This window comes from Budorcas taxicolor, chromosome 17 (genome assembly GCF_023091745.1).
Source record: "Budorcas taxicolor isolate Tak-1 chromosome 17, Takin1.1, whole genome shotgun sequence".
NCBI lineage: Eukaryota > Metazoa > Chordata > Mammalia > Artiodactyla > Bovidae > Budorcas > Budorcas taxicolor.
The window spans coordinates 11,047,531-11,060,733 of NC_068926.1; the positions used below are offsets into that span (position 1 = coordinate 11,047,531).

Genomic DNA, 13,203 nt, shown 5'->3' on the forward strand with positions numbered 1-13,203 from the left:
TTGAATGGGCCAGGAAGGACCAAGCTTGGACTAGAATGTACTTTTTTTTTCAGTTTAGTAGTCTTCATCTTCTACTACATCCTACTGGGACAAAAGAGCCCTTAGCATTTCAGTTGCATGAAGTGATGAAGGAAAAAAATTTTCACATACTGAGGTATGGGGAAGTCCTTCTTGCCTATACATGATTTAACTAGAACTTTGTGCTAACCAGAACAGCCTGCTTTCTGGCCTATTTAAACATACATTGTACATTTGCTGTAACCTTTAAAGAAAAGGGGCCATTGTCCAGAGGAAAAATGTCCATTTTGAAGATAGAAATGCCTCTCTCTTCCTGGAACGTCAATGGTCAGTATTTGTACTCTATCGATGATAAGGCTCCCTTCCCCGAACACAAGGCCGTACTGATTCACTGTGTATGTGCGGCTCTGTCTCTTTTGAAACCTGAGAGAATGCAGCTCTGTCATGTTTGATACTCTTTGTTCTGACAATATATAAAACTGTGCTGAAACCATGTTTCCATGAAACAGTTCCTCAGAGCTATCCAACAGCCTGTTTCCCAGGCAGTTAATTCTGTTTGGTTCAAAAGAAAATCTCGTCTATTCTTATTGTAGATCAGTTACTGATGATTCCCCCCATATACTGAAATAAATACAGTTCAATCTTAAATATAGTACAGAAAGTAGCAATTGAGATTGAGAGAGAAATAGGACTTTAAATGGTTAAGTCTTAAAGTGCAAAACCAAGGAGTGGGGTGATGTAGTTTCCACCAAAATTAAAAAAAAATCTAATTCCTTACTTTGAGCCAGACTCTGGCAGGTACACAGTTAAAAAATTATTAAAAATAATCCTGTCCTTGAGGAATTTTCTGACTACCACAGCAAGCCACAATCTAGTGACCCGGATTTTGAAGAATTAATTAGAATTTACCTGTGTGCTGTGAGGAAGGGTGGTTCAGACAACCAGGTCAAAAGAGAAGGCATAAAGGCAAGTAAATGATGTGTTTCTGAGAACTGGAGTCCCCAAAGTCTGTCAGTTTGACATGCAAAATGTTTCCTTTTTTTGTTCCTTAAGTAATCATTCACCATCTGCATGTATGAAACTAGGGAAAAGAATGACTTTTTTCAGCTGTAATTCCTATGCATCACCCCCTCCGTTTAGGATGGATGTGAAAGTTGGACTATAAAGAAAGCTGAGCGCCAAAGAATTGATGCTTTTGAACTGTGGTGTTGGAGAAGACTCTTGAGAGTCCCTTGGACTGCAAGGAGATCCAAACAGTCCATCCTAAAGGAAATCAGTCCTGGATGTTCATTGGAAGGACTGATGTTGAAGCTGAAATTCTAATACTTTGGCCACCTGATGCGGAGAGCTGACTCATTTGAAAATACCCTGATGCTGGGAAAGATTGAGGGCAGGAGGAGAAGGGGACGACATAGAATGAGATGGTTGGATGGCATCACCAACTCAATGGACCTGAGTTTGGGTAGGCTCCGGGAGTTGGTGATGGACAGGGAGGCCTGGCGTGCTGCAGTCCATAGGGTCGCAGAGTCGGACACGACTGAGCTAATGAACTGAAGTGAACTGATGCCCTCCGGTTTAAAAGTTCTGAATTTACCCCTTAGGGTCCATACTTGAATGCAGAAAAACTTTTAAAATGTAATAACGTACTCAGTATACAGCAGTGATAACCCCGAAGAGTTGAGATAAATCCTAAGTTCGTTTTAGAGAAAACTGAACAGGAAGCCAGGGACTCGAATTTGAGCCCTGCCTGTGTGTGATTTTCTTGGGCAAGTGCCGTCTCAGGATATCCCTCCCAGTCTGTAAAATGAGAATAATCCAGAGGTACACTTCACAAGGTTCTGTGAGGATGATTTTTAAAACGTCGGTGAAAGCATTTCCTCTACCCCATTTGGGGTGCTTTTGCTATTTCCGAGTTCTTTTCACTTTCGCCACTTCGCGATCTGGTGATTACAACTCAAATGCCTTACACATCACCATAAACGCCTGACCGCTCTCCTCGTACGTTATCACCTCCCTCGCGGGAAGGTGCAGCTTCGGCTTGGTTGGGTCGGCCGAGTTTGGGTGTCCCAGCTGAAGTCACACACTCCTGAAGTCAGAAAAGAGGGAGAAAGCTATTATTGTTTCTCGTCAGACGCCCGAACAAGAAAGAAGTTATTAACGAAAGTCCCCTAAGCGCACGCGCGATGGACGCCTCGCGCCTTATCGCCTAAACGGGGAGGGGGGCGACGTGCTCACGTCGGGCGTGCTGACGTTTGCGCAGCGTGCGCCGCCAGCCAATGGGACCCGCCCCTCCGGGGCTTCTGCCTGGCGAAGGTGGGCGAGCTTGTGGTGGCCCGGGAATAGGTTACCTGCGCAGATTCTGGCGCTCCGGTTAGTTACGTGGAAGTGGTGTCCCCGAGACTCTTTGCTCCTTCCGTTTACCAGAGCATCTTCCCTTTGGTGATAGTGGCGCAGGTTTCGGTCGGTGACTCTGTCATGCCGAACTCGCGGCCCAGGCCCCGCCGGGGCGCCGGGAGTGGCGCCGGGGCACCTGGGCGGGACGAGCTGGTGTCGCGGTCCTTGCAGAGCGCAGAGCATTGCCTGGGTTCCCAGGACTTCGGCACCGCCTATGCCCACTACCTCCTCGTGCTCAGCCTGGCGCCGGAGCTGAAAGACGATGTAAAGGTGAGGAGGGCCCTTCTCTCGCAGGTCGATCCTCTGTTCTGTGTAAGTAAATGAATACGTAGGTAGTTGGAGGAGGGAGTGTGGTCTCTAAGTGCCTGGTGGTTGTTATTATTGTTTACTGTTTACCGTTGATTCTTCTATTCGCAACCACAACCAGCCTATTAAAAAATATTGTTTGGTGACCCTCGAAATTTACATCCAGAATCGTATTTCTTTTCACCACTTTCTTTTTTACTACCCTGATTCAAGCCTCAACCATCTCCTGTTGACTTTTGCAGTACGCTTTGGCTCGGGAGACTAGACTGTCTTCTGCAACACAGCCAACGTGAGCACTTCATAGCAAAAGCCGGATGGTGTCATTCCTCTATTTCAAAACTTTCACTTCAATCAAATTCCAAAGGTTATATTGCGCACGAGGCCTTCAGTGATCTTCAGTCATCTCCTGTATCTAATTCTAGCAAGTTCCTGCCCCAGGACGTTTGCACTTGTCTCTCCTTTCTACTCTTGGGTGGAGAGAATGCTGAATTAAATTTGGAATTAGCCTGAAGTAATCATTTGGTGATGCATTCTTTTAAGTTTCAATAATTAGATTATTTGTGAGAGTTACTCTGTTGAAGTTCTGTACGTTCCTCCCCCCCACCCCCCCAGATTATTTTAGAAAAATTTCGAAAAATGATTTAGCTTAATTTTGCATTCAGTTTTCAACCTGAAGCTACTTCGCTTTATTTCATGCAAGGTTTCTCAACCTCAAGACTGTTGATATTTTGGATAGGATCCTAGAATCCCCAACTTCTTCCCAATAGATGTCAATTTTATATAGACATTTGTAGTTCACAAAAACTTAGTGTAAATTTCAGGACCAGCTAGCCTCAAGGAGGAGAAAGTGTTACCTTGAGATTGAGTTTGCTCTTCTAGGTAGGCAGATGTAAAATAATGGATCCGTCCAAGTGCTTTTTTCCTCAGTGCTTTGTTCCTTAGTTTCCTCTGGTAAAACAGGGACAGTGTGTATTACAAATACATATAAAGTTTGTATTTCAATTCCTGATGTTTAGTAGGCCTAAGTAACTAGCTCTATTTCCTGCAAAACAAAGCCCCATATTTCTTTTCATGGGCCTCTGTGAAAGATCTGTTTCTTTAGTCTTATTTCCTTCTACTTCCCATCCTCACTCTTCAGCCACACCAAGCTCCTTACCTATAAATTCCCCAGTCCATTTAGTATAATCTGTGTTTTTTTTTTCTCCCAGACCCTAGAGTCTTCATGCTATCCTCGTCTCTCTAGTGAATTCTATTAAAATTCTGTTTCAGGTTTAACTCTTGTGGAAAATAGGTGAAGATGATATAAATGTTGTCAGTAATAAAGCTGGAATGACTGCAGGCTTCTCTGTCTGCACTGGGTTGCAGTGTGGAGAATGTTGGGAGGGAGATGCGACTGGAGTGAGGGTGTCTGTGGGAAGGCGATTGCTGTTGTTGCACAAGTGGTCATAAGGCCCACATTGTATTGGGTGCAGAGGTGCATGAAGTATGAGTGAAAGGCCGCCACAGTGCGGGGAGAGGTGGTGATAGATTTAAAGATAATGAGAGAGAATTGGCTGGGTTTGAAATTAATTGTTTTGGAGTTAAGGTAGCATTATAAGGTGACTTCATGGCCTGAGGTTGGGTGGTGCCTTAACCTTTGTGAGAAGAATGTTATGGGTTCAGTTTAGAACATTTTTAATTTTTTTCAAAATTGTATGTTGAATTTCTCTCTGGGAGGCCTCTGTCGGGATAGGAACAGGACTGATGTTCAGTGCTCTTCTCTGAGCACTGGTCAGGAAATGTTTGGGTTGAGCTGAGTTTGAGGTTGGGTAGGGGTGCAGCCCCTGGTTGAGATGACTACCGGGGAGTGGTATCTGTGGGCCGGAGGTTCAAAAGAGAGGGTCTTGATTTGAGATGTAGATGTGGCATCCATCAACATGTAGGTGATGCCTTGGGGATGAATGAGAAGAAAAGAGGGTCAAGGCCTTACTCCTAAACATAGGAATCCTCAAAAAAAGGGGTCAGTGGAGAATGTGATGAGGAGGCCAAGTATGGAGAGAGTTTGGAGAGTGGTCAGATTGTCTTAATTTTGCCTTTTACTACCATGTAGGTGATAAAATTTACTCATTTATGCCGCAAACAGGGTCTATTAAAGCCAAATAAGACTTAAGGCGATTTTCAATTGTCATTAAGTTTTATTTTCTGTGGACTCTTCAACCCGTGTTGAATATTCTTTCATCATTTATGTTGTTGACTGATTTATGTTCTCTTTTGTGAAGGAAACTTTTCAGTATACGCTCTTCAGATGGGCTGAAGAACTCGATGCTCTCAGTCGAACACAAGACCTACTTGGCTGCTATGAGCAAGCCTTGGAACTGTTTCCTGATGATGAAGTGATTTGCAACAGTATGGGGGAGCATCTCTTCAGGTATGCAGTGGTTTCAGTATTACAAGTTCAGAACTACTCGGGATCTGTCTGGATTAGATAAATGTATAGTACAGTAATTTGAGCAGGGAAAGTTTACTCCAAAGAATTATTAACTTTAAAGGGATCAGACTAGAGAGTTGGTTAGTGAGAAGTAAAGAGAACTCAAAAGCATATAGGAGTAGTAGATACATTATATAATAATTTTACATCATATACTGTGTAATAGCTGCTGCCCTTGGGGCTGAGATCAGGTATCCATGAAAGAGTTCCTTTCCCTGGGCTGAGATATACAGACTTTTTTGGAGAGGACATAGCCTGATTCCCAGGGTGGCAGAGAAGTCACTGTGGTCCCTTGCTGGGGAAACTTCTTGTAAACCTGTTCTCCAGAGCTTCCTGGAAACTTGCCATTTCCTTTCGTAAGAGTGCCATTCACTGTTTGGGTTCTAGAATGTTTTTTTGCTTATGCCATAAATGAATAGTCTGATTCCGTTTCTTTAAAATTGGTGGAATGCTTAGAGGTGCTTGCAAGGAAGTATGAGTATGAAAGGGTTCTACTAACTCAGTTCTCTTCATCATGTGGACCATACACTAGTGTGGTGTGTAAACTACCAGTCAGCTCAACATTCAGAAAACTAAGATCATGGCATCCAGTCCCATCACTTCATGGCAAATAGATGGGGAAACAGTGGCTAACTTTATTTTTCTGGACTCCAAAATCACTGCAGATGGTGATTTCAGCGATGAAATTAAAAGACACTTACTCCTTGGAAGGAAAGTTATGACCAACCTAGATAGCATATTAAAAAGCAGAGACGTTACTTTCAACGAAGGTCCGTCTAGTCAAGGCTGTTTTTCCAGTAGTCACGTATGGATGTGAGAGTTGGACCATAAAGAAAGCTGAGCGCTGAAGAATTGATGCTTTTGAACTGTGGTATTGGAGAAGACTCTTGAGAGTCCCTTGGACTTCAAGGAGATCCAACCAGTCCATCCTAAAGGAGATGAGTCCTGGATGTTCATTGGAAGGACTGATTTTGAAGCAGAAACTCCAATACTTTGGCCACCTGATGCGGAGAGCTGACTCATTGGAAAAGACCCTGATGCTGGGAAAGATTGAGGGCAGGAGGAGAAGGGGACAACAGAGGATGAGATGGTTGGCTGGCATCACCAACTCAATGGACATGGGTTTGGGTGGACTTGGGAGTTGGTGATGGACAGGGAGGCCTGGCGTGCTGCGGTTCATGGGGTTGCAAAGAGTCAGACACGACTGAGCGTCTGAACTGAACTGAACAGTGAGGTATAAAAATAGAAATTGTGAGTAAACATTTAGAAGTTTGAATAGCAGTTTGCGGTAAATCCAAGCACGTGGTCGGGTAACTCACTCGTTGAGAAGAGTATGGGCCATTGTGAAATCTGGTCTGGGAGCTACACAGCAGCTAACTCTGTGCAGTACAAGTGTATTGGTCTACAGATGGGGAGCTATTTTACAAAGACAGGGAGTTTTTGGATGGTGTAAGAAGCAGGGTGGTTTGATAGGTTTTTCCTTCTGTCTTTTATTGTTGATTTGCTCACATATAATTCAGTAGTAATTTTTTGGTGACTCACCTTTGATGTTTTTTCCTTCGGACACAATGACTCTCTTTTTGCAGTCATATTCACTTGGTTTCAGTTATTTTTAATTAAAATATATAATTTTAGTAACAAGTACAACAAAATATATAATTTTAGTAACAAGTGTAAATTGGTCTGGCTGCAAATATGGCTAACTCTTGATGACCATTCTGCTCAGTTGAAAGCACAGTAGAGAGGCACCTGCTAGCCATAGGCATTAGTATCTTTTACAGTGGAAGTGGTTTTTAGAATCCTGGTGTTCTAGAAAGTTGTTTAAATGGAAGATGACTAGGAGAGCTTCTACTACACGATAGTAAAGTAGTATTTCATAGTCAGGTTCCTTGTTAGTGTCCTGGAATGCATAAATATAATAGGGATTCAGAAAGGAGAGAAGTAAATGAGACTCACAGTCCTCACTGAAGGCTTCCCAAGGAGACGACACTCGCGTTGGGTAGGATTTGGGGTGCTGGAGAGGGGTTCTCAGGCTAGATGAGTGACATGAACCAGGGCATTGATGGTGTAGAGTTGAATGTTTCATTTGTCATTTTTCATTCTAGAATGGGCTTTAGAGATGAAGCAGCTGGGTATTTTCATAAAGCAGTGAAGCTAAACCCTGATTTCAGTGATGCAAAGGAGAATTTTTATCGTGTTGCAAACTGGTTGGTGGAACGCTGGCACTTTATCATGCTTAATGACACCAAAAGGAATACGATTTATAACGCAGCGATCCAAAAGGCAGTGTGTTCGGGCTCCAAAAGTGTTTTGGATATTGGAGCAGGAACTGGAATACTAAGGTTTGTTGGAACTGTGTTTTAATTACATATAGATGTATACTAATGTAAATTAAAGATTTTATCAAATGTGGAAAATTTTGACAGTGAAATTTAAAAATAGAGATTATTTCTCAGAATCTTGTTATGATTATTCATGCAACTATTATTATTGTCATTTTCACTATAACTTTTACTTTATTAAGAATTTGACATAGCCACCAAGAAACATTCAGAGTTATTGAAATTTTGCATAATGCTTTTACGAGTAGGTTTTACATTAACATTCTGATTGAGTCTAGTTTTTAAAAGTCTGTTAGCATTCTGCATGACAGTTGTCTTAATAAGGTGGATGTTATGATTTATTGTCTTATTTGTTTCTTGGAGAGAATATTAGCTCATTTTTTTTTCCAAATGCAGAGTGAATAATGGTGGTGGTAAAGAATAAAAGGAAAACCCCACGTTTCATAATTTCACTGAAATTTGAAAACAGCAGATTATTTTTTTGATGGAGCACTTTTTCCCCTTGCAGCATGTTTGCTAGGAAAGCTGGAGCACATTCTGTGTATGCCTGTGAGTTATCCAAGACCATGTATGAACTGGCCTGTGATGTAGTGGCAGCAAACAAGATGGAAGAAGGGGTCAAACTCTTACACATGAAGTCGCTTGACATAAAAATTCCAAAACACATTCCTGAAAGGTATTACGCCATGAACTAATTTTGCTGTTTATACTCCACTATTTTATTTCTTAAGAATTAAGATATTCACATTTCTAGCTTCTAGTCCAAATAGAAATGCTGAAACCTTTATATTGTAAAGGTACAGATATAGGATAGTTCAGCATAAGATGGATTTTCATAATAAGGTCATATTCTTGACAAGATTTAAAGATCTTGAGAAATAAAATATGCAGCAAGGGATTTAATCAATAAACTTCAGCTTTAGCAGGTTACTTTATCTTTGTTCATTCTAGTATTTAGTTGTGAAAATGGATCATACCTCCTATGTGGTCCATAGCTGTTTAAAAATTGTAAACGTAATGCGTGAGTAGATTAAGCTTGATGGACTTAATCACATTCGGTGTTAATATTCTTGGCTAAAATGAAAGCTTTGGAAGCATCAGCTGTCAATGTATTTTGACTTCCCCTCTTCAATTGCTTTGAATATTATGTCGTAAGTCTCAGCTTTTTAGTGTTACTCGTTTTGATCCATATCACAAGGGGATGGAATTTTAGAGCTAGAGGGGATTTAAACATTGTCTGGTCCAACAAACTATCATTCTTAGGCACAGTTTTCTCTGTGTAGCACTCGTGTTACTACTTCCCCTGGGTCGTCTCTCTTTCCATCTCACTGAGATTCAGTTCACGTTGAAACGGGGCCTGTTTACACTCTGTCATACATGGGACTATGATTTTGAAAAGTCTTCTTCCGTGTATGTATAAGAATATTTAGATTGGCATGATGGTTACACTTTTCAGTTGTCTCTGGCTTTGTTTTCCTGAAGTCCTGTTGGATTCTTTAGGCAGGTATTAAATACATTGTATAGAATTAGTATCCTCAATTGTCTTAGACTGATCAGGCTGCCGTTAACAAAATACCACAGACTAGGTGGCTGGAACTACAGACGTTTATCTTCTTACAGCTCTGGAGGCTGGAAGTCCATGATTGTGGGTGCTGGCAGATTTGGTTTCCGGCAGGAGCTCTCTTACTGGCTTTACAGATGGCCGTCCTGCTGTGTCCTTACGTGGCCTTTCCTCCGTAGCTGCGAGGAGAGAGAGATCACTGCTGTGATCACTTCCACTTTTATTAGGAAACAGGTCCCATCGGATTAGGACATGACCTCATTGAACCTTAATTAACCTCGTAAAGATCTATCTCCAAATACAGTCATACTGGGGGTTAGAGCTTCAGTGTGATTTTTGGTCGGTACCCAATTCAGTACATAGTGTGAATCAAAGTTTCATTACCGTAATCCACTTTTTTCTCACACATAGTATTATAGAAAGGATGTATTGGATTTGGATGAAGAGATATGGTTATAATAATAATAATTTGTTGTTGTTAAGTCACTGAGTTGTGTCCAACTCTTTGCGACCCTGTGGACTGTAGCCTGCTAGGGTCCTTTCTCCTTGGGGTTTCTAAGGCAAGAATACTGGAGCGGGTTGCCATTTCCTTTTCCAGAGGGTCTGCCGACCCAGTGATCGAAATCATGTCTCCCGCATTGCAGGCGGATTCTTTACTGCTGAGCCACCAGTGAAGCCCAATAATAATAATTAATAATGATTTATTTTTACCTTGGGCAAATCTAGAGACTTGAAGATATCAGATGATTTGAGATGCTTTTTGCATTCTAAATACATGCAATCATAAATACTGAAAACTTGTGTATGTATATACAATACTGGGTTTAGGCACAGTGCCATATTGTGCTTCAGTCGTGTCCAGCTGAAGTGGCCCCATGGACCACAGCCTGCCAGACTCCTCTGTCCATGGGATTCTCTAGGCAAGAATACTGGAGTGGGTTGCCATTCCCTTCTCCAGTGGATCTTCCCAACCCAGGGATTGAACCTACGTGTCTTACTTTTAACCTGCATTGGCAAGTGGTTCTTAACCGCTAGTGCCACCTGGGAAGCCCATGGGCACCGTAGAGGATACTAAAGTTGCTTTCTGTTATCAAGGCAGCTGTAGTCAAGATAGGAAAATAAGGATTGTTCTTGAGAATATCTTTTTCTTGTAACTACAGAAATGAATGATACTGGCAGTGAATACTAAAGAAGTTCGACAAAGGGAGAGATTTTTTTTTGGTGTATTTTTGAGTGGATTTTCTAGAAAGAATGGACAGAGACCAGAACCCTGTGGGTTAGGCTTTGGTGAAAACTCCAGGTGTGGGTAAAGCACGAGAGGTGACAGGAGAGGGACAATGAACATATAAGAGATAAACACGGATAATGGAAGTGGAGGGAGGGCTTGGAGGGGTAGGCTTTCTCACTGCACTACCTGTTGTCTGTAGGGAGTCACTGATAGTAGAAAGTATTTTCGTAGAATATTGGGGATAGATGTTCAGTTACTCAGGGTTAAGGAGGGGGACTGGTAAAAGTAATGGATATGAACAAATCCTTAGGGTTTAGGCAGTGAAAGAATAACCCAGGAGGCAGCAGGTAAAGTGAAGGTTGTCTGTGACCCCTGCTGTCCCCGCCAGGAAGCTGCCAGTGGAGAACAGAGGAGCTTTAGAGAAACATTAGAGTTCCTTAGGATTCAAGGGTAGATGTTAAACATGAAATGTATGAGAAAATTTTATATTTGTGCTGTGTCTATAATATATTCTTCCTTCTCTCAGCTTTGACATCTTTTACATAAATAGCATGATATTTTACTTACATATATCTTTAAAAAATCATTCTATAGAGTGTCCCTAGTTGTAACAGAAACTGTCGATGCAGGTTTATTTGGAGAAGGAATTGTGGAGAGTTTGATTCATGCATGGGAGCATTTACTTTTGCAGCCAAAGGTAAGCAGCATGAAAACACTTAAATTTGATTAAGAATTCATTTTTCAGTAGATGGCTCGTTGAGCCGCTAGCATAGTTGCAAAGCAATAGGAGATGCGTCTCACTATTGAGGTACATACTATTTAGCTGGCAAGAAATCTGTGCGAACAAAAAACATTTAATTACATAGTGCAGTGTATTCTTGTGTGCCCAAATGGGGTATACAGGCAAAAAATACTCCAGGAAGGAGTTCTTAGGAATTGAGATTATGTGATGAAGGGATTGACACTGGAATTCTTGAGTGAGGTTGAGAAATGGAAATATTTTGAGCTTTACAGCTTCACTGCTCATATTGTATATTTGGCAAGTTTACCAAAAGGGAATGTAGTGGGTTAACTGGTATGTTATGATTTTAAGGTACCACTTGGACCTAGGCTGGACATAATTGACTCTTATAATTGCCAAGTTGTATTTTACATTGAAATCCTTTACTTGTGGCCTGTAAACTGTAGCTTTCATGTATCTATTGATATATGTATTATGAAAGAAAGGATTTTAACATGTAATAAGAATCGACTACTTACAGAAAATTATTTGGACTTAAAATAGCTAATGAAAGGTTGAAAGAAGAGCAGTTTGTTTTTCAAGTAGGTAATGGTGATTTTGGCCTCTTGATTAAAGTCATACTCAAAGATCTTTTCTTGTGTGCAAACTTAGAGGCTTCTAGCTCCCACCTCCCTCCCTCCCTTTCTTCCTACTAGTACTTAAAAAAAGAAAAAAATTAATACGTATATATACACACACATGCACGTATATATGATATATGTATACTTATACATATACATTCATATATATAAATGGAAATAAACTTTTTAAAGGAAAAAAAACCTTAATCTGCTTATCATTAACTATTGTTTTTCTAAGCTTTCTGATAAATTTTCATAGCTTGCCGTCATACACACATATTTTGACAAAAATATTTTGACATCAGTGTAGCAGAATATAATTTTCACTGTTATATTTTTAGACCAAAGGTGAAAACGGTAATTGTGAAAAATATGGGAAAGTTATACCAGCAAGTGCTGTTATATTTGGGATGGCAGTAGAATGTGCAGAGATAAGAAGACATCATAGGTAAGTGATTATTTAAATAGTAAATATTAAAAAATATTTCAGTAATTTTGAGGAGTTGCCTGTACTTAAAAGGTTATTTAGTGGACATTCGGATGAGAATGTATCATCTTCTGACCTTTAAATTCATGATATTTAATCCAGTCTTAATTTAATTTTTGCCTTTTTTTTTTGGTTTTGTGTCTTTAAAACTTTCTTCAAAAATAAGACTCTTGGATTAACAATCAGCTTTCAATTTCCTAGTGGAAAATTTAATTTTGATACAACATAGTATCCTTTTGATGTGTGATAGATTCCTGAGAAAAATACTAAATTCAGACTAATTTTAGAGTGAAATAAAAATTTCCTTGTGAAAATAATTTTACTTCTCCCAGTTTTCTGTTCTTAATAACTTGACATTGTAATGTTTTGTTGGTAGGTGGGATGAAATTTCATAATCTTTGTACCCTTGAGATTCTGGGATTTATGCAGTGTGATACAGGTGAAAATTTTTTTCAGTTAGAAAAACTTATTGGTTACTTCTTTTTCTTGAACATTAATGAATTTTTTATTTTGCTAAAGTATTGATCCATATTGTTTCAGGACTTCTTAAGGAGGCCCTCCATCTGATAACTCAGTAGTAGTAAATGTAACACATAAATATTTCAGGAAATACTGGTGATGGAAAGAAGAAAATAATCATCCTGAACGCCTCCCTGGTAGATAACTAATGCTCATCTTTATAGTTTATCTTCTTACACACCTCAATGCATGCTACAGGGTGATAAATAAAAGTAGTTAGTGATTGGTAGGGCACAGGACGGAGAAGGCGATGGCACCCCACTCCAGCACTCTTGCCTGGAAAATCCCATGGACGGAGGAGCCTGGTCGGCTGCAGTCCATGGGGTCGCTAAGAGTCCGATGTGACTGAGCGACTTCACGTTCACTTTTCACTTTCATGCATTGGGGAAGGAAATGGCAACCCACTCCAGTGTTCTTGCCTGGATAATCCCAGGGACGGAGGAGCCTGGTGGGCTGCCGTCTATGGGGCTGCACAGAGTCGGCCACGACTGAAGCGACTTAGCAGCAGCAGAGCACAGG

At 40.7% G+C, this 13,203-nt stretch overlaps 1 protein-coding gene across 2 annotated transcripts in view; it reads left to right on the forward strand.

Moving 5' to 3' along the window:
• Positions 1-2,365: 2,365 nt before the first annotated feature.
• Positions 2,366-13,203, forward strand: part of PRMT9 (protein arginine methyltransferase 9) — a 36,432-nt gene continuing 25,594 nt past the window's right edge. Inside the window, exons 1-6 of one of the 2 annotated variants that reach the window (XM_052654739.1) lie at positions 2,366-2,724; positions 4,977-5,125; positions 7,291-7,527; positions 8,036-8,203; positions 10,911-11,013; positions 12,020-12,126. In XM_052654739.1, the coding sequence (XP_052510699.1) occupies positions 2,494-2,724; positions 4,977-5,125; positions 7,291-7,527; positions 8,036-8,203; positions 10,911-11,013; positions 12,020-12,126 (995 nt within the window). In that variant the 5' untranslated portion in view covers positions 2,366-2,493. The remainder of the gene's footprint in view (positions 2,725-4,976; positions 5,126-7,290; positions 7,528-8,035; positions 8,204-10,910; positions 11,014-12,019; positions 12,127-13,203) is intronic. The other variant, XM_052654740.1, reaches the window with a different exon arrangement.